The following is a 20,809-nucleotide window of genomic DNA, read 5'->3' on the forward strand; positions in this document are numbered from 1 at the left end:
TTTATTTATTTGTGTATGTATTTCTTGGTTACCCTTCTCCAGAGTGCAGGCTCTTTGCCCTATTTGCTCCTGGGTTCCCAGTGCCTAGAAGAATGTTCAGTCAGTATTGTTGGATGAAATTTGAACCAGTTTTGGTCAGTCTGGAAATGCTCTGGATACTTAGTTGGAATTGCCATCTCCAGTGAGTTGGGTTTTGCATTCATTTACAGGTGTAGGCCCTGCTTCCGTGATGGTTGGGAATCTGGTTGCTGGAAAACGTATAGCACAAGCTGCTGGAAGGGATCTGGGACAAATAGAAGAGAATGATTTGGTGAGGAAGGTAAGTGTTCCTGAAATGTTGCCTTCTTACTGAAATCAAGTCAAGGACAGAACTTGTACTGCAGGTAGCAGCTGAGGGATACATTATGTGACTTGTTATAAGTTGCTGACCCTGAGTCCTTTTTCTGGTTTATGACTTCAGCACCAGTTTCTGGCAGAGATCCTACAGTGGCGAGCCCAGGCGACTCCTGACCATGTACTCTTCATGCTGTTAAATGCCAAGGTATTAAAAATTCAATGGTATATCTAATCAGCTGACGACTATAGGACTATCTTAAGCACTCTTGATCGCTTTCTTTCATCAGAAAATTTGTGTTGCCATCTCTGAAGAAGGAGTTAATGGCTTTCTCCTTGCTTTGACATATGAGGGTAAACTGTGCAATCACTTTAGGATTGGAATGAGACCTCCTGGAGTGCTATGTAATACTTTCTTTTCTTATGGTACAAGCACGTCTTCTTTATTCAATTATGATAGGAGAAATGGAGCCAACAGTGCAATTACATAGATACACAGATGTTCAAAATGTGTTATGTCATATAGTTTTTTTACCCAGTTGGACTTTTAATTCTTTGATTTCTGCCAGGAAGAAAATGACCTCAGACCAGCATTTTAAAAACCTAAGTTATTTCTGGTACATAATTAAATGATTTATTGCTAACAGATAAAAAGCAAATTGAAATTTACTCAAAGAGCACATTTAACTACTGGTTTCTGACAGATGGTTCGTTACAATATTGTATTTTAGGACTGGGCACGGTGGCTCACACCTGTAATCCCAAAGCTTTGGGAGGCCGAGGCGGGTGGATCACATGAGGTCAGGAGTTCGAGACCAGCCTGACCAATATGTGAAACCCCGTCTCTACCAAAAATATAAAAATCAGCTGGGCCTGGTGGTGTGCACCTGTAATCCCAGCTACTCGGGAGGCTAGGCAGAAGAATCGCCCGAACCCAGGAGGCAGAGGTTGCAGTGAGCCGAGATTGTGCCACTGCACTCCAGCCCAGGTGACAGAGCAAGACCCTGTCTCAAAAATAAAAAGAGAAAAAGTATATATATATTTATATATCATAATATATATAAAAAGAAAAAATACACATATATTTTTTGAGATGGAGTCTTGCTCTGTCGCCTGGGCTGGAGTGCAGTGGCATGATCTCGGCTCACTGCAGCCTCCGCCTCCCGGGTTGAAGCGATTCTTCTGCCTCAGCCTCCCGAGTAGCTGGGATTACAGGCGCCCACCACCAGGCCCAGCTGATTTTCATATTTTTGATACAGACGGGGTTTCACATGTTGGTCAGGCTGGTCTCGAACTCCTGACCTCAGGATCCACCTTCCTCGGCCTCCCAAAGTGCTAGGATTATAGGCGTGAGCCACCACGCCCGGCCTATATATTGTATTTTAAAATTATGCATTCTGTGGGAGTCAGCTGAGTTTTTGTGTTGATGGCTGAGTCACAGGCTCAAAGTCTGTGACCATGTGGATAGCAGTATTTCTCCTCAGCAGGGGGAAGACTGGAAGTGCCTATTGGAGCTCTTAGGGGACTTATCCAAAGTATACCCATCTCCCCCATTCCCCTGGAATCTGATTTTTATTTTTATTTTTTTTGAGGAATGTATGCAATAATAGAACTTAATGAGAAGAATATACTGTGCATCTTATTGAAAAATCATTAAAAATCTTAAGAACCATTACTTTTATGACAGAAAATTTGGGAAGTTTCTTGCTCTACCTGTACATGAAGTGAGCTTCTTTTCAAGCCCATGGATTCATTAAGGTTCTCATATTTCTTTTAAAAATGTCAGCCAGGCATGGTGGCTCATGCCTATAATCCCAGCTTCTTGGAAGGATGAGGCAGGAGGATGTCTTGAACCTGGAGTTGGAGGCTGCAAGCTGCAGTAAGCTGTGATTACATAACTGCACTGCAGCTTGGGCAACAGCAAGACCATGTCAGAACAAAAAAAAGAAAAAAAAAGGATCCCATACATGTCTGTCTATCTGTTTGTTTGTTTGTTTGTTTTTGGAGACAGAATCTCGCTTTGTCGCCCAGGCATTGGCTCAAGTGATCCTCCCACTTCTGCCTCTTGAGTAGCTGGGACTACAGACACGTGCCACCACCATACCTGACTGATTTTTTTTGTATTTTCAGTGGAGAGGAGATCTTGCTATGTTGCCAAGGCTTGTCTTGAACTCCTGGGCTCAAGCAGTGCCCCCACCTCATCCTCCCAAAGTGCTAGGGTTACAGGTGTGAGCCACCCTGTCCAGCTCCACACGTCTTTGATTTTAGGGGAATTTTCACTAGAATTGATAATTTGCTAAGGATAATCTACAAAGGCACAAGCCTTTTTCAGGTATGGTGTTGAACTGGCTGTGCTTATTATAGTTTATTTGCTTTCTGAGCTTTGACCCGCTTATCCTTTCTGTTGTTTAAAGGGAACCACTGTATGCACAGCCAGCTGCCTTCAGCTTCATAAACGAGCAGAGAGGATTGCGGCCGTTCTTGGTGATAAGGGACATCTAAATGCAGGAGATAATGTGGTGTTGCTCTATCCACCTGGTAAGCACTGGATTGGTAGACTAGACTTTAAGCTCCAATACTAGACTGACTACAAATTATAAGAGGATAGGCACTCAGGGCCGCTCTCTATGACTTGCAGGCAGTGTACTTCCCAACACTTAGAAGACCATGCACACAGGCCGAAGTGGGAACCAAGCCTCACCCCCCAAGTTGTGCAGTACAGTGGCTCTCCTGGGACCATGTCTGTTTTTGCACCCTTGTGTTTCTATTAGTGCCTGGCACATAAAAGTCACTCAATAAATAATGAATGAATGAAGTCTTCAGCTGCTTGGCTTTTGGAAACTCTCAAAACAGATGCTTTGTTTCTGTGAATGTTCAGGAATGGGGCAATTTCACCCAGTCCCCAAAGAAATGTTGTGCGTGAATTCTGTGAACATTTTTCATCTTATGATTGATGTTACTCAGGAGGAATAACTGCAGAAACCGGGAATGGTTAACTAGGAAAATAAAAGAATGGAGATAGGAGAGGTGAGCAAGCCCTGAGCTTTTAAAAAATATTTAGAAGGCTGCTCTATAAAGAGCAATCAGACTTCTTAGATGTTGTTGAAGGGATGTGAGTTTTCATATTATGATTTAGTCTTCTTTTGTTATTGCTACTTTCATGTTCTGATTTAATTCAACAACTTTGTCTTCATAGTAAGAGGGGTTCAGAATTATTTGGCATAAAGATTCAAAATTCTGGGTGAAATATTTGAGTCTTCCCTTCGTTATTTCTGTCACCTAATCCACTCATACATCCAGCTTTTTTTGGCCTGTTATCCCCCCACACTTCATATTGTTCTGTGATTTTTTTGTTTATTTTATTTTTAAGACGGAGTCTCGCTCTGCCACTCAGGCTGGAGTGCAGTGGCGTGATCCCAGCCCACTGCAACCTCTGCCTCCCTGGTTCCAGTGATTCTCCTGCCTCAACCTCCTGGGTAGCTGGGATTACAGGCACCCGCCACCATGCCCAGCTAATTTTTGTATTTTTAGTAGAGATGGGGTTTCAGCATGTTGGCCAGGCTCGTCTCAAACTCCTGACCTCAGGTGATCCACTTGCCCCAACTTTCCAAAGTGCTGGGATTATAGGTGTGCGCCACAAGGCCTGGCTCATTCTGTGATTCTTACGCACTGCCTTATTTACCTAGATACTGAGATTTCATAGAAGATCACGTGATAGAGCAGTCCCTGCTATTGTATGCCCAGGAGATGGCCTTGCACCTGTCAGTTGGTGAGAGGCCACGGGGAAGGACCTGAGCTCTTCCTAAGGAGGCCTCTGCCCAAAGTCGTCCTCAGACTGAGTCATACTTTGCTCCCTAAAACTCACACCCCTTCAACAACATCTAAGAAGTCTGATTGTTCTTTTTAGAGCAGCCTTCTAAATATTTTTTAAAAGCTCAGGGTTTCCTCACCTCTCCTTTCTCCATTCTTTTATTTTCCTAATTAACCATTCCTGGTTTCTCCAGTTACTTCTCCTGAGTAATATAAAGTAATAATATCAATATACCTTCTTCACAAATACTTCAGGAGTTTACTTCTGATTTCCTTCCTTTTTTGTTAATTGTTTTCTCTATATTTTCTAAAGTTTTATATGCTTCCTTCTTTCACTTTCAATATCTTCTGCTAGAGTCTCTGTTAAATTATGGTCTACAGAACCTGTCTTGCACATGGTTTAACCGTTTTGGAAAATTTGGCTTTTAGTTTCTCAGTGCTCTTAGGCAGTTCAGTGCCTCTCCTGACAGGGTCTTTTGTCTTGCAGGCATTGAGTTAATCGCTGCCTTCTATGGCTGCCTGTATGCGGGCTGTATACCTGTGACGGTCAGACCTCCACATGCTCAGAACCTCACGGCCACGCTGCCCACTGTCCGAATGATTGTTGATGTAAGTACCAGCTGTATCTTGCCTTGTCCTCATCTCCTAAAATCCAGATTCAGACAGCTGAGGATCCTTACTAATTTTCCAATTTTGTTAAGTCAGGAATTCAAATTTGTCTCCTGGAAACTACCTCCTTTTTGTTAGTCAAGCCAAAACAACCATCATTATTCAGCGAAGGAACTGGGGGAAAGTGGTTATTGGTGAGATGCAGAATTGTATGCAGTTATCGTGAACATTAAGGAGGTGAAGCAGCCGTTAGTATTTCTCCCAACAAAAACACAAAAAGTAGCCAGGCATTGTGGCACATGCCTGTAGTCACAGCTACTCAGGAGGCTGAGGCAGGAGGATCCCTTGAGTCTGGGAGGTGGAGGTTAGACGTGAGCTGAGATTACACCACCGCACTCCAGCCTGAGCAGACCCTGTCTCAAAAAAAAAAAAAAAGTTTCCCCCTCCCCTTCTGTCTAAAATGTGATGTCTGATATTTTTCCTGCTAAATTATCTGGGTGATTTTAAATGCCAAACTGAATTAACCGTGGTGTCAGGTCACTTCTATTTTAGTTACTTTTGTGAATTTACTTGGTGTAGCATTAAAAGGTGTCCAGACCTTACTCTGGAGATGATAGAAGTCTTTATAGGATATGAGAGTTAAAGAAAATAAGGTAAGTGTGTATTGCATCAGATCCTAGTGTTTACAGCAAGGGGAAGCCTTGGCCAGTGCTGATAGATGACAAAATTCCAGTTCATGTAGCATTTGCTTCTCTAAGAACTGCTGCTCTGTCAGCAAAAAAGGAGCCCACGGTATAAAAGCCATGATCACCATAGATGATTTTATTACAAAGTGTAATTCAGCAAAATGCCCTTGTTATATTCTACAAAGTGGGCCAGAAAAGCAGGGAGGGGAGTTGCTGTTGATGCAGTTCGTGGGCAAAGTAGATCACTTTGCATTTCTGTGTATAGCTGGGCAAGAGAACCTAGTTTCTGTGAGAGCTTATATCAGCATCGGGGTTCCTTAGATTCAGCGTATGGTCTAGGTGTAGTAAGTCTCGTTATTCACTAGAGACTGGGGCAGTTTCCTTCAAACATGGTTATCTGATTCTTCTCATTTCCTGAGCACTACAAAATCCACATCTTTATTTAATTGTGGTCTTAATGAAATCATGGGATTGTGGGATCCATACTGAGATTATAATTATGAAATATTTTGAGAATCACTGTTATAAACAATACAGTGTATTGTGAACAGGTCCATCATCCTGAGAGAGTTAAATGTCACACATTTCCAGAAGGAAACATGCAAGGGAGTAAACTGACCTCATCTGTCCCACATGTGTTCTTTAAAACTGTCCTGTCCAGTGTAGTACATGAGTGGCTTTTAGCAGCAGCCAGGGCCTGTGGTGCCGTGTTGGGGCTGAACCTCCTGATGCTTATTGTTGTCCATTTGTTTTCTAGGTCAGCAAAGCAGCCTGTATTCTCACCGGTCAGACCCTAATGCGGCTACTGAGGTCCCGAGAGGCAGCAGCAGCAGTGGATGTGAAAACCTGGCCAACCATCATTGACACAGGTGAAAGGGAGACTTCTCCTGAGGGTGGAGGGAGTGAGAGCTCACAATACCTGAGATCTCGTCTCTTCTCATGCCAGACTTGTTTACCCTGCCTTTATGTCTTCTGCCTGCTAAGACAGAGGCAAAACCTAGCATCAGTAAGCTTGTGCAGGACTAAACACTGACAGCAGATGCAAAGGGCGAGATCACAGTCTGCTAAGAGCTCTCTAAACAAAAGTGTTTTGCTGTTACTCTTGGCATCATCAACAGGTGGTTAGGTTTTTATGCTACATGTAACTATGTATATGTAGGGCCAAGTGAAATATTGAGACAATCTGATCCTTTTGTTCGAGATGTGATATTGTTGAAATAATACTGGACTGGGAGTCAGATGATTTGGGTTCTGGTTCAAGCTTCATTACCTACTGCCTGTGTAATCTTGACTGAAATTACCCTTTCCTAAGCTACTGCCTACCCCTGCCTGACTTGTATATTTATTGAGAAGATAAAATGCAGTGTAATATGAAAATACTATACTTTGAAAGCCATAAAGTGCAAAATTTTTAGATAGTATTCATATTAAAGAAGGGGGTAAGATAAGGGAATAGCTGAAAAAGCTGTGGTATAGGAAGAATGTGGGTTTTGGAGTCAGGCAGGTGGGGTTTAAGTCCTGCTATATCTGCTACTCTCTGAGTATCCTTACTAACCTCTCTATAAAGTGGGAGTTGTAAAGATTAAATGATGTAATGCAAAGCTCCTAGCATGTAATCATAATGATAACATCTAACCTTCATTGAGCTGTTATGTCAGTCATTTAATGTGTTATATGCTTTTATCCTTACCCTATAAGTTGTTATTTTTATCCTCATTTTGCAGATTGGAAAACTGAGGGAAGTTAAATAAGCAGCAGAACTGAAATTCAAATCCAGCCAGTTTGGCTCCATTCCCAGCCTCTTAACCATTAATGTCCTCCCTACCCTTTTTTTTTTTAAAAAAAAAAAACTGGATTCAAATGCAGGAATGACATGTATTTGTGGTTATTGTGTACCAGATGCCGAACTGGGTTTTTAAAATATTTATTACTGAAGGATAGAAGCACAGTTGTATATATATGTATCACAAATGGATTGTGTTGGTGTTAATGATGCTGGTAGGTCTATGGTTAATGGGCTGAATCACAACAGGAAGGTTTCTTTAGGCACTTGAGTGGTCATATGAGTGACCCTTCCCTGCATAAAGGGAGGTCAAAGGTGATAGTCTTTCATTTGACCAGAAATGGGTGCCCCATGATTTGGTGATTTAAAACTCACAGTTAGACGTCCTTCTTGATCCAGAAAGCCAAAGGAGCCATTGAAGAGGTATGGCTGGAGCCAAAGGACATCTCTGACATCCCTAGTTTTAGCATACTTATAAAGCACATGGGGGGAAGTAGAGGAGGTATCATAAATGAGTGAAAGCAGCGAATTACTAGTTCTTGGCTACCATTCTCTTTTGGAGACAGAGCCCTCACTCTGTCACCCAGGCTGGAATGCAGGGCCGCGATCTCGGCTCACTGCAACCTCCACCTCCCAGGTTCAAGGAATTCTCCTGCCTCAGCCTCCCGAATAGCTGAGATTACAGGTATGAACCACCATGCCTGGTTAATTTTTGTATTTTTAGTAGAGACAGGGGTCGCCATGTTGGCCAGGCTGGTCTCGAACCCCAGTCCTCAAAGTGATCCACCTGCCTTGGCCTCCCAAAGTGCTAGGATTACAAGTGTGAGCCGCTGTGCCTAGCCACCATTTTTTTTTTTTTAAAGAGACATGATCTTGATATGTTGCCCAGGTTGGTCTCAAACTCCTGGGTTCACACAGTCCTCCTGCCTCAGCCTCCCAAGTAGCTGGGACTATAGGCCTGAGTCACTGCACCCAGATAGATTACTATTCTTAAAATTCTGCCAGCTTAACCAGGCGCCATGGCTCATGCTTGTAATGCCAGCACTTTGGGAGGCTGAGGCAGGAGGATCACTTGAGCTTAGGAGTTGGAGACTAGCCTGGGCAATATAGTGAGACCTCACCGCTAGAAAAAAAAAAAAAATTTTTTTAATTTAGCTAGGCATGGTGGCATAGACCTGTAGTCCCAGCTATTCAGGAGGCTGAGGTGGGAGGATCATTTGAGCCCAGCAGATGGAGGTTGTAGTGACCCGAGATCAAGCTACTGTATTCCCACCTGGGCAATAGAGCAAGACTCTGTCTTTAGAAAAAAAAAATCTGCTAAGTTAACTTAGAGAAATACTTCCCAACTTTTAAATCCATACATGATTAATATAACACATACTAAAGTGTAAATAATGAACTTTAACTTGAAACCAGCATAACAGCTAATGCTTTTTAAGCATTTCTTCAGTAGGTTGCTTTAAAAGTGCTTTATGTGAATTAACTTCCCAACAGTTCTATGAGAGTAGGTATTATTTTAGAGATTCGTTTTGGAGAAGAAGAGAACAGCCACAAAGAGGTGAAATAACTCCAGGGTCACGTAGCTGATGCTAGAGCTGGCATTTGAACAGCAGTCTGCTTCCTACTGTGTTCTATTTCCCCTTACTAAGCTGCTAGCAGATACATTTACCTGATGTAGATTTGCTTGCCTGGGTTGTCCAGTGTTGTCCTCAACCCCAGCCTACCTCTAAGAATGACATATGTGAGCTACTTGGTTAAATAGGAGAAGCCTAAGCTTTAGCAAATCCCCAAAGCTAAATTTGGCCATAGCAAAGCCACAGAAAACCAGTTGAAGAGCAATGATTTTCATGTTCCCGCATGTTGGATTGACATCAGGTTTTTTTCTTTTCATGGCAGATGATTTACCCAGGAAAAGGTTACCTCAGCTGTATAAACCACCCACTCCTGAGATGTTGGCATATCTTGATTTTAGTGTCTCCACAACTGGCATGCTTACAGGAGTGAAGGTAAGCTGCATGCTGGAAAAATGCCACGTCTGCCAAAAAATAGAGATGACCACTGCCCCAGAAACTTTAGACGCAGAGGCTAAGTGGTTGTACCAGAGACCGGTAGGCAGAGTGAGGATCAAGGGTCGCTGCTCTATTTAAATAAAGGCATTGGCTCCTCTGGAATGAGTTATCGCAAGGAATTTGTATTAAGTGTCTGAACCTAGCATTGAAGCTGAAAGATAAGAGTTTGTTAAAATATGTATGAAATCTGATATTTAGATATCATAAAATTCAGTATTAGATTGGGCGCAGTGGCTCACGCCTGTTATCCCAGCTCCTTCGGAGGCCAAGGCGGGCAGATCACCTGGAGTCTGGAGTTCGAGACCAGCCTGAACAACATGGAAAACCCCTTCTCTACTAAAAATAGAAAATTAGCTGGGCGTGGTGGTGCATGTCTGTAATCCCAGCTACTTGGGAGGCTGAGGTTGCGGTGAGCTGAGATCGTGCCATTGCACCACAACCTGGACAACAGGAGCGAAACTCCGTCTTAAAAAAAAAAAATTATTATTAACTAATGAACAGAAATATGTTCCCTTCCTTAATGGAGACTTAGGTTAGGCTTTGAAGCACTAAAAATTATACATTGTTTTGAGGAGTTTAGGGAATTGAAACTCCTCAAAGCTGTCGTCAGAGCTGTTTTGCTGCCTGTGGGATGACAGTTCCAGCCTGTTCCATTTTCCATACTTTGCAGATGTCCCACTCTGCAGTGAACGCTCTGTGTCGAGCCATCAAGCTCCAGTGTGAGTTGTACTCTTCTCGGCAGATCGCCATCTGCCTTGACCCTTACTGTGGACTTGGCTTCGCGCTCTGGTGTCTCTGCAGGTAGGGATGGAAAAGCCAAGGAGACAGAATGTGTGGGGGTGTACTTTATGGCCATGACCATCTCATCCTTTCCTTTGCTCCCTTAATTTGGTAAAGTTTCAGTAAAATGCTAGTGTTTTCAGAATTTATGGATCTACTGTGTCTGTGAAGTTTGTTTAAAAACAGTTTTGTCTGTATTCCCTTTGTTATTTTCTGTTAATTTTATTCTTCATACAAAATGGCAGTGATCCTGTTACTTGCTCTCTTCTCCACCATGTAATCCTTGCTTTAGAAGCAAAGCCAAGTAGAATGATGATTCTCGGGTGAAATATGTCATGCTTTGACAGCCAGCATGTACCCCCTAGGCTTGGCAGGAAGGAGCACAGTGGGGTGGGATGACAGCATGTGGATGGAAAGTAGCACGTTTGCCCTGGCCAAGTTGCTCCTTGCGGAATACAGATCCCAGCTCCTCTCACCACTCCCCCAGAGAACCTCATCTCAGACCTACATTTTCATCTCCTTGGTGTACATCATGAATGCTTCATAGATGCCTGCAGCTCAACGTTCTCCTCCTGTTCTCTCTTTGTTAGGGTAGGATCATCCATATAGGGGCCCACACTAGAAACATGGGTCTTATCTTCAGATTCTATATCTTCATGTCTTGTGTCTAATCAAATGTATGTCCTTTGGCTTGGTTGTTCTACACCTATATGTACATAAGAATCACCTGGGGGTCTTTCAACAAAAATTAATGGGACTCCTCAAGACTTATTAATCTTCATCTCCAGAGGTGGTGACCACACCACCAGTATTTTGAAATACAGGATTCCTGAGCTTCTAGTGATTCTGATCTGTAAACAGGTTTAGGCATAAAATCACTGCCATTTTGTATGAGCCAAGAGTTTAAGCTTTGTGGCTACAGAAGAGACATGATAGGAACCCTGTTCCTTCCTTTTTTTTATTCTAAAAAAAAAAAAAAACTATTGTGTTGATAGTTCTTCCTGTTGATGGACTGAATATGGATATGAGGATCCATATTTCCTTTCTGTCCTTTTTTCTTTTCTTTCTTTTTTTTTTTTCTGTTTTTTGTTTTGTTTTGTTTTGTTTTGTTTTTTCTTTTTTTTTTTTTGAGACAGAGTCTTGCTCTGTCGCCCAGGCTGGAGTGCAGTGGTCAGATCTCAGCTCACTGCAAGCTCCACCTCCTGGGTTTACGCCATTCTCCTGCCTCAGCCTCCCAAGTAGCTGGGACTATAGACGCCCGCCACTGCGCCCGGCTAGTTGTTTTTTGTATTTTTTAGTAGAGACGGGGTTTCACCATGTTAGCCAGGATGGTCTCAATCTCCTGACCTCGTGATCCGCCCGTCTTGGCCTCCCAAAGTGCCGGGATTACAGGCTTGAGCCACCACGCCCGGCCTGTTTTATTTTTTTTTTTGAGTCAGTGTCTTGCTCTGTTGCCCAGGCTGGAGTGCAGTGGTGCAGTCTCAGCTCACTGCAACCTCTACCTCCCAAGCTCAAGCGATCCTTCCACCTCAGCCTCCTGAGTAGCTGGGAGTACAGGTGCACACCACCACACCCAGCTAATTTTTTAGTAGAGACAGCATTTTGCCATGTTGCCCAGGCTGGTCTCGAACTCCTGGACTCAGGCAGTCCACCTACCTTGACCTCCCAAAGTAGTGGGATTATAGGTGTGAGCCACCACGCCCAGCCCCATTCCTTCTTTTTTATCCTGGGCTACACCGTTGGGTTCAAGCCTGTATCACCTCTCACCTGAACTATTGCAGCCTCTCCTGTCTCTCAACTTTCAGTGGCTCGTATCACCAATCCCTACTCCATATGTCCATATTGTCAGTGTTGCCCCAACTTAAAGTTGCAATGACTGCCTGCTGGGTGAAGTATAAACTCCTTCATATGATGGTTAAGCCCTGTCACAGTTTGGCCTTAGCCCTTCGGGCCTTACTCCTCCGTGCACCCTGTGTGCTAGGATTTCAGTTGAATGCTCTCTCTCTCATTTTTTTTTTTTTTTTTAGGAGACAGGGTCTCAATCTGTTGCCCAGTCTGAAGTGCAGTGGCACAGTCACAGCTCACTGCAGCCTCTCGGGCTCAAGTGATCCTCCCACCTCAGCCTCCCAAGTAGCTGGGACTATAGGTGTGTGCCACCACGCCTGGCTAATTGTTAAAAAAGCTTTTTTGTAGAGGCATGAGTTTTGCTTTATTACCCAGGCTGGTCTTCAACTTCTGGGCTCCAGCAATCCTCCCATCATGGCCTCCCAGAGTACTGGGATTACAGGCATAAGCCACCGTGCCCGGCCACTTGAATTCTAATAATATTTCTGATGGCTTCAAACATGCTGTACTTATCAGCCTTTGTATATGTTGTTCCTCTGCCTAGAACACCCTCACTACTGTCCCCACTTCTTCTGGCCACTGTCAAATTCATATTCATTCTTCAAGCTCCAGCTCAAGTGTCACCAGCTCAGTGAAGCACTACCACTCCCTCACCCTGCCTTATCGAGCTTGAATGAATTGCTGTTTATTCTGTGATCTCAGTGTTCTTGATTTACATCTCATATTCAGAGCATCAATAAAATGGCTATTAACATCTTTAAAAGAAACCATGGGAGTAAAATCCAGTCCACACATAAGGTTTCTGAAGAAAAAGAGGAAAAAATGCTACTCCATCAGGGTTTTAAAGATTAGTTATTAGGAATTACCTTTCCAGAATATTTAGTATCATCTTGACCATATTAATTAGCTGTAAGAATGTTATGTAGACTAAAGCAACCTACCACAGTCTGCTTTATTTCATAGTTGCTCCTCTTGCGAGTTGTATAGGAACAAGACTGATTCTTAGAGCTTTACATCTCATATGTCCCTACACTGTCCTTTACACTCGCTAAATATCTGTGGAATTGGTGGGGTTCTGAAGTATCAGGTGTCGAGGATGAACTGATGATTCCAGCTGTTGTCTATTTCACTGCAGTGTCTATTCAGGCCACCAGTCTGTCTTAATTCCTCCTATGGAGTTAGAGAACAACCTTTTCCTCTGGCTCGCCACAGTCAACCAGTACAAAATAAGGGACACTTTCTGCTCCTATTCAGTGATGGAGCTCTGCACCAAAGGACTTGGCAACCAAGTGGAAGTGCTAAAGGTAAGAAGCAGCCCCAGCAGGTGGGCAGTCCCAAAAGGTTTTGAAGAAATGAGCCAGGACATAACAGAGCCAGAGCAGGGCCTAATAGACATGTTTGCTTGCCTTTTTCAAGTCACTCAGTTTAAAAAGGGTGTATTGTAAACCTTGGCAAGTTTATCTCTTCCACCTTCCTAATTTAGTGCACTCTTTCACAGTTTAATATGATTCTTACTTTGTGGACTAGAAGGGGGAACTGGTTGGGAGGCTAACTGGAAAGACTTTATGTAAACATAAAAGGGAACTGTGGCTTCCAATACTTTTCCTAATAGAATTTGAAACCTCAAAATATTAAGAATTCAGAATATCCCCAAAGATAAGGGTAACTCATTCATTCATGTGTATGTCGAATGATGATCTGTCTGACTGGCATATGAGAAAGTCAGAAAATACTGAATTTTCTTTGATAGAAAAATTTGATCTTTGGAATGCATAGAGACAAGAGATTAGATCGCCAGAGTTCTAGATTAATTTTTCTCTCAGTCCCATCAAATATGGGGACATCTAAGGTACAGAAACGAGGAGGGATAAAAAAGTACTGCTGAAGAGCCTTAGATTTTTAGAAGAAAGAGGAAGGAACTAGAGAATGAGTGAATTTACCAGCAGATAGTGATTTTAATGGGATGCCTTGGCCGTTTCTTCTTTTCTGAAAGCTACTTTTCTCTGTATGCCTGAGGTGAGAATACACAATTACTTGGCTTTTCCTGACCAAGGAGCTAGAGCAGTGGCCTTACCTGTTCAGTTATTTTATGATCCTACTGACTTGATTCCCACATAATGGTGTCTTGCAGACCAGAGGGATCAACCTCTCCTGCGTCCGGACCTGTGTGGTGGTGGCGGAGGAGCGGCCCCGCGTTGCACTCCAGCAGTCCTTCTCCAAGCTCTTCAAAGACATCGGGCTGTCCCCGCGGGCTGTCAGCACCACTTTTGGATCAAGAGTCAATGTAGCAATATGTTTACAGGTGACCCTCATGACATCTTGTCTGCTCACAAACAGGAGAGGAATGTGGAGTATCCCAGAGCATGGGCTTTGGAGCCAGGCTGCCTGGGCTTGGGCCTCAGCCACGCTTACTTGCTTTAGAACTTTGGGCTTTTTAATCTCGATTTCTTTGTGTCTCATTTTGCTCACCTGTAAAGTGAAGGTAGCAGTACTGTGCTTCTCCAGGCAGCTCTGCACAATCACTGAGCTGCCAGCTCGGAGCTCTTGGAACAGTGCTAGCAGTGAGCACGTGTTAGTGTTTATTTGAGTCGCTGTCATGTGGTCATGATGATGAGTCACAAAGATTTGAGTCCTATTTGGATTTCACTTGTATCTGACCTGTTTTTCCTTTTTCTTTTTTTTTTTTATTTGAGATGGAGCCTTGCTCTGTCACCCCGGCTGGAGTGCAGTGGTGCAATCTCAGTTCACTGCAACCTCCGCCTTCTGGGTTCAAGTGGTTCTCTCACCTCAGCCTCCCGAGTAGCTGGGGTTACAGGCGTGCACCACCACGCCTGGCTATTTTTTGTATTTTTAGTAGAGACAGGGTTTCACCCTGTTGGCCAAGCTGGTCTCAAACTCCTGACCTCAAGTGATCCAGCCACCTCAGCCTCCCAAAGTGCTGGGATTACAGACATGAGCCACCGTGCCCGGTCTGACCTTCTGTTTTTCTGTCTCTATATTCTATACCATTTTTTTTTCTGTGACAGAGTCTCACTCTGTCGCCCAGGCTGGAGTGCAGTGGCCAGATCTCAGCTCACTGCAAACTCCACCTCCCGGGTTTACGCCATTCTCCTGCCTCAGTCTCCCGAGTAGCTGGGACTACAGGCGCCTGCCACCTCGCCCGGCTAGTTTTTTGTATTTTTTAGTAGAGACGGGGTTTCACCGTGTTAGCTGGGATGGTCTTGATCTCCTGACCTCATGATCCGCCCGTCTCGGCCTCCCAAAGTGCTGGGATTACAGGCTTGAGCCACCGCGCCCGGCCTCTTTATTTTTATTTTTTTCAAACAATAACCTTGTATTCTCTTCTCCATCCAGATGGCAGCTTTGTCATGTTATTCTTGATAGGTAAATAACAGAAAAGGGACTAGAACTGAGACTTAATTTTATGTATTAATAGCTAATAAAGCAAATATAGGGCCAAGTGTGTTCATGCCTATAATCCCAGCACTTTGTGAGGCCAAGGCAGGAGGATTGCTTGAGCCCTGAAGTTTGAGACCAGCCTGGGCAACATAGTTGAGACCTCATCTCTCCCCTACCCCCACCACCCACCTGCAAAAAAAAATAGCTGGGCTTGGTGGTACATGCCTCTAGTCCCAGCTACCTGGAAGTCTGAGGCAGGGGGATTGCTTGAGCCCAGGAAGTTGAGGCTGCAGTGAGCTGTGATTGTACTGCTGCACTCCAGCAGCCTGGGTGGCAGATTGAGACCCTGTTTCTTTGATAAGGCAAATATAGGCGCGGACAAAAGTGAGTGAAAGAAGATAGCACACATGGGTGGATTATTTCAGGTCTTCTGTGACCTTCTTCTTTCAGAAGGGTCTTGATGGTTTAACCTTGAGCCCCATCATAATAGCCCTCTTGCTGTCACATGGCCAATATTGGTTTTACAAGTCCCTGGATTGCCGACCTGTCTCACCTCTGCTTTGAATCCAGGGATGAAAGCCCTCCTCAGCATGGAAACGTTTCAGTGCTGCCACAGTCCCCATGATAAGAGTGAGAGCAGTGGGCCTAGGAGGCCACTCTTCAAGGGAGGAGAGGCAAAAAGAGTGTGGATTTTTCATGTATATGGCTAAATTGTTTTCGTTTGAAAATGTGACATACAGTTTATCGAAATTCTAAACAATGCATTGATTTGTCTTTCTTTAGGGAACCTCAGGGCCTGATCCGACTACTGTGTATGTGGATCTGAAATCACTAAGACATGACAGGTACAACAGATTTATTAATGCTCCTTTCCTACTAGTTCCTAACCATAACAAATTCGGAACCTCAGAGCCAGCATTTTCCCTCATTCCTTTTGTTCATATCTTCCAGGAGGGGAATGGGAAGAGGGAAGGGATTTGTTTTTATCATTAATACATAAGATTTACATTTATAAGAAAGCTTTAATTCTCTCAGTTGCTACACTGTTCTTTAATATTAAAGTATAATAGTTATTGCCCATATAAAAGTATTTTGTGACATTTGATATAAATTAAACTAAAATGGATAGTCTCTTTCCTCTAAGAGTTTAAAAATAATAGGACAGATAAGATAAATGAGTCAGAGTAGGGTTTTTGAAACAATACTTTATCTGAGCCTCATGGGTAAAAGCCTGCCTCCTTAGCCCAGAAGGGAATTACAGCTGTGTCCCAAGGTGAGCACTGGCCCAGGGCTCCAAGACCTCTCTTCCCAAGCCCCACCCCCCTGGGTGTGTGATCTGGAGTGCTCCACTGCACTGACCTAGACCGCATAGGTAGAGCATCTCTCTCATGCAGCAGTTTGAAACCTGGGAAGATTTTGCCACCCCACTGGAGATTTGACAATGTCTGGAAACATTTTGGGTTGTCATAAAAGGGGACTTGCTACTGACATCTAGTGGGCAGAGGCCAGAGGTGTTGCTAAACACTCTACAATGCACAGAATAGCCCTTTTCAACAAAAAATTATCTGGCCAAAATGTTAGTAGTGCTGAGTTTGAGAAACCCTGCTGTAGTGTGAGGAAGAGAGACAAGTTAGAGGTCGTGGGAAGGCAGCACTGAGCTGCAGGAATATGGCGACTTCTCTTCTTAAAAGCCCTATATACAGTAAATACCGTTCTTCTGCAGGGTTCGTCTTGTGGAACGCGGCGCCCCTCAGAGTTTGCTTCTCTCGGAGTCTGGAAAGGTAATTTGTTCTGTTGACCATAGGGAAGGTGGGCTGTGTGGAGAAGTGGTTCAGTTTAAAGCAACCAGAAGCCATATGATATATTAGTGTCCAGGGCAAGCCTTAATTGAAATCTGGAGATAATTTCAGCTTAGCTAATACTTTCAAATTCATATGGGTACATAGATAAGAAGAATAGTAAATTTGAACTCTCTTAATTTCCATCAATTTTTTTTTTTTTTGAGACGGAGTCTCGCTGTGTCTCCCAGGCTGGAGTGCAGTGGCGTGATCTCCTCACTGCAAGCTCCGCCTCCCGGGTTCACGCCATTCTCCCGCCTCAGCCTCCCAAGTAGCTGAGACTACAGGCGCCCGCCACCACGCCCAGCTAGTTTTTTGTATTTTTAGTAGAGACGGGGTTTCACCGTGTTAGCCAGGATGGTCTCGATCTCCTGACCTCGTGATCCACCCGCCTCGGCCTCCCAAAGTGCTGGGATTACAGGCTTGAGCCACCGCGCCCGGCCAATTTCCATCAATTTTTAAAAGTCCAACTGATATGTTATTCATATTGATAGACCAGCAAAATGCAGTGCTCATTGTATTGTATGAAAGGTGGATAGAAGAGCTGGTTCTGTTTTGGTTTTGTTTTTGTTTTTGTTTTGGAGATGGAGTCTCACTCTGCCACCCAGGCTAGAGTGCAGTGGCGCGATCTCAGCTCACTGCAACCTCTGCCTCCCAGGTTCAAGGAGAACTTGCCTTAGCCTCCAAGTAGCTGGGGTTACAGGCACCTGCCCCCAGGTCCAGCTAATTTTTTTTTTTTTTTGAGACAGAGTCTCGCTCTGTGCCCCAGGCTGGAGTGCAGTGGCGCAATCTCGGCTCACTGCAAGCTCCGCCTCACGGGTTCACGCCATTCTCCTGCCTCAGCCTCCTGAGTAGCTGGGACTACAGGCGCCCGCCACCGTGCCCGGCTAGTTTTTTGTATTTTTAATAGAGACGGGGTTTAACTGTGGTCTCGATCTCCTGACCTTGTGATCCGCCCACCTCGGCCTCCCAAAGTGCTGGGATTACAGGCGTGAGCCACCGCGCCCGGCAGGTCCAGCTAATTTTTGTGTTTTAAGTAAAGAAGGGGTTTCACCATGTTGGCCAGGCTGGTCTCGAATTCCTGACCTCAGGTGATCACCTGCCTCAGCCTCCCGAAGTGCTGGGATTACAGGCATGAGCCACTGTGCCCATCTCAGTTCTGTCTTACAAATGTCACAAGGAGAAAGCTAGGAGAGGCCGACATGGGAGTGTGGTTTCAGGTCAGGGAAGACACACATGCATTTAAAGTTGAAAATAAAAATGGGGATGAGATTAAAGATATTTGAGAGAGTTAACATCTATGGGAGTAAGATTTCTTAGATTAGAATGAGGCTATAAAACGTCAAAAGAGAGATTTAGTGAGAAGCAGTTTACTAAGAATGATAGGAAACCCACATGCATTATCAAGACAAGTGGGAATTTCTCTGCCCTTTGACGAGATAATGATGATACCTCAGAATCCTGTCTAGTAATTCTGAAGGGCAGAGAAAAAACCGTGAAGGGAAAAAAAAAATCCCTGCCAAACCTACTTGGTGGTGTATCTCCCCATGGGGCGCTTACTCCAGTCTCACTCTCCGTTTGCATCTGCCGGGGTGGGGTTTTGGCTGATTTTGTCACTGCCTTGTCACATCTTCACTTGCCTCAGCAACCAAGCACGCCTCATGAGCATTAGTCTGTGCCCGCCCTGGACTAAGGGAACTGTCTAGTCTCTTCCTTGAGGTTTTAGATGTTTGCACCCAGATAATGATTGAGGGCTTCTTCAGTAACCTCATACTTTAGAAACCCAAGATAAAAAGGGAGTTCGAAGGGGGCAGAATATGGGTAACCAGAGAGGCCCTTCTTTTTGTTAGAATGGCTGAGCCATTCCCTCAGCCAGTATATGTGTCTTCCTTTTCCTTCCTGAGGAAGATCCTGGGGTCGTGGATATCCTTCTGTCCTGCAAAGCTGCTGCTGTCCTCTCTCACTCTTCATGTTCCTCCAACTCTAGCAACAGCTGGAGTCTGGAGTAGAGTCACTCAGGCTGTCCCTGCCTGCTGCCCTTTCTGTTTTAAAGGGTTTCACTGCCATCATTCCAGTGAATGAGAAAGAGCATGAAAAAGGAAAGGTTATTCTACAAATTCTACTGTGAAGGTCCCGATCTGCAGTTTCTCATCCCTTTGAAGAGATGGCAAACTGGCTCCCATTTTATTTTTGAGGCTGAGTTTTATTAGACCTTTGGTCTTCAATGAACTAGGAAGGTTCAGTGAGAACAAAACACAAGGTCTCTGCCATGGTCCCCTCAGGGTAGCTGCTGTGATGCTGTTGCAGCTGGCTCCCGCCCTGTGTGCCTCGCGCACCTCTCTGGCAGGTAACTAATTGTGTGTTTCCTGGAGGTCATTAGATTTCACTGAACCCAATCTTTGTATTTTCCCTTTGATTCTTAGATTTTACCTGGAGTGAAAGTGGTTATTGTTAATCCTGAGACCAAAGGGCCAGTTGGAGACTCTCACCTTGGAGAGGTTTGTAATAATTTTAATTTTTACTCTGAAAAGTCAGCAGTAAAAATCTCTAGGGTTCACATTTTAGAAATCAGTAAAACTGTGGATTTAGCTTTCCCCTGTTGTGAATAGAGTTAATTTTTTTCTGTAAGGCATGAGACTGAAACTGACAGAAGAGGGAGATTGAAACTGGGATCCAGGGAAGATTTAGGCACCCAAACTGGAAATAGTGCCAGATTTGTCCACTGACATGCCCTTAGCTAGAAAGGAAAGTGAGCAAATCCTATATGTTCCCATCTATTAAGGTATGAAACTGAAAGGAGTCACATATTGACACATTTTTAAGGTCAGTCAGATGTTATATTATATTCTAAAATGTATCCATGTTTGCATTAAAAAAAAAATATAGGCCCAGCCCTTTAACAAAAAATATTTACATATAAATACATATTACTTATATATAAGTATATAAAAATTAACTATATAAAATAGTTTTTTTTTTTTCTGAGACAGGGTGTTGCTCTGTCACCCAGGCTGTAATGCAGTGGTGCCATCTTGGCTCCCTGCAACCTCCGTCTCCCCGGTTCAAGTGATTCTCCTGCCTCAGCCTCTTGTGTAGCTGGGATTACAGGTGTACACCACCATGCCTGGCTAATTTTGTATTTTTAGTAGAGATGGGGTTTCACCATGTTGGCCAGGCTGGTCTTGAACTCCTGACCTCAAGTGATCCACCCACCTTGGCCTCCCAGAGTGTTGGGATTACAAGTGTGAGCCACCACGCCCAGCCTATTTTAAAAAACTTTAAATGTTAATAGTAGCACCTACCTCACCTCCTGAGTAGAATCATTATACAATTAAATGTATTAACGCCTGTATCTGTAATGTACATGGAACAGTGTCTGTCACATAATGATTCTCAGTAACATTATTGTTAGCTATTGCTGTTTATATTATAAACTCAGACACCCCCTGGTGTTTCCCTGTGGGCTTCCACAGTTGCCCCAGAAGCACAGAAATGATCCCTGATGTGTTCGTGGGACTCTGGAGGAGGGTGAGAAATGAGCCAGGGAGGCAGGGTAGCCTTGTGGGTGAGAACACAGCCTCGGGAGCCACAAGAGCATGGGTGCCAGTCTCCTCATTTCTGCATGTTAGGTGAATTAGTTAACTCCTTGTTTTTTCA

The 20,809-nt window shown here is 44.0% G+C and overlaps 1 protein-coding gene across 5 annotated transcripts in view; it reads left to right on the forward strand.

Moving 5' to 3' along the window:
• The window catches only part of DIP2B (disco interacting protein 2 homolog B), a 248,395-nt gene that overhangs the window by 217,469 nt on the left and 10,117 nt on the right, over positions 1 to 20,809 (forward strand). For all 5 annotated transcript variants that reach the window (XM_021922328.2, XM_021922329.2, XM_021922331.2 and 2 more), the window contains 12 exons: positions 210 to 319; positions 461 to 541; positions 2,748 to 2,871; positions 4,631 to 4,752; positions 6,196 to 6,307; positions 9,118 to 9,227; positions 9,961 to 10,091; positions 13,051 to 13,219; positions 14,047 to 14,217; positions 16,098 to 16,159; positions 17,038 to 17,095; positions 19,576 to 19,650. In XM_021922328.2, coding sequence (XP_021778020.1) covers positions 210 to 319; positions 461 to 541; positions 2,748 to 2,871; positions 4,631 to 4,752; positions 6,196 to 6,307; positions 9,118 to 9,227; positions 9,961 to 10,091; positions 13,051 to 13,219; positions 14,047 to 14,217; positions 16,098 to 16,159; positions 17,038 to 17,095; positions 19,576 to 19,650 — 1,325 coding nt within the window. The remainder of the gene's footprint in view (positions 1 to 209; positions 320 to 460; positions 542 to 2,747; positions 2,872 to 4,630; positions 4,753 to 6,195; positions 6,308 to 9,117; positions 9,228 to 9,960; positions 10,092 to 13,050; positions 13,220 to 14,046; positions 14,218 to 16,097; positions 16,160 to 17,037; positions 17,096 to 19,575; positions 19,651 to 20,809) is intronic.

Source organism: Papio anubis, chromosome 9, assembly GCF_008728515.1.
Source record: "Papio anubis isolate 15944 chromosome 9, Panubis1.0, whole genome shotgun sequence".
NCBI lineage: Eukaryota > Metazoa > Chordata > Mammalia > Primates > Cercopithecidae > Papio > Papio anubis.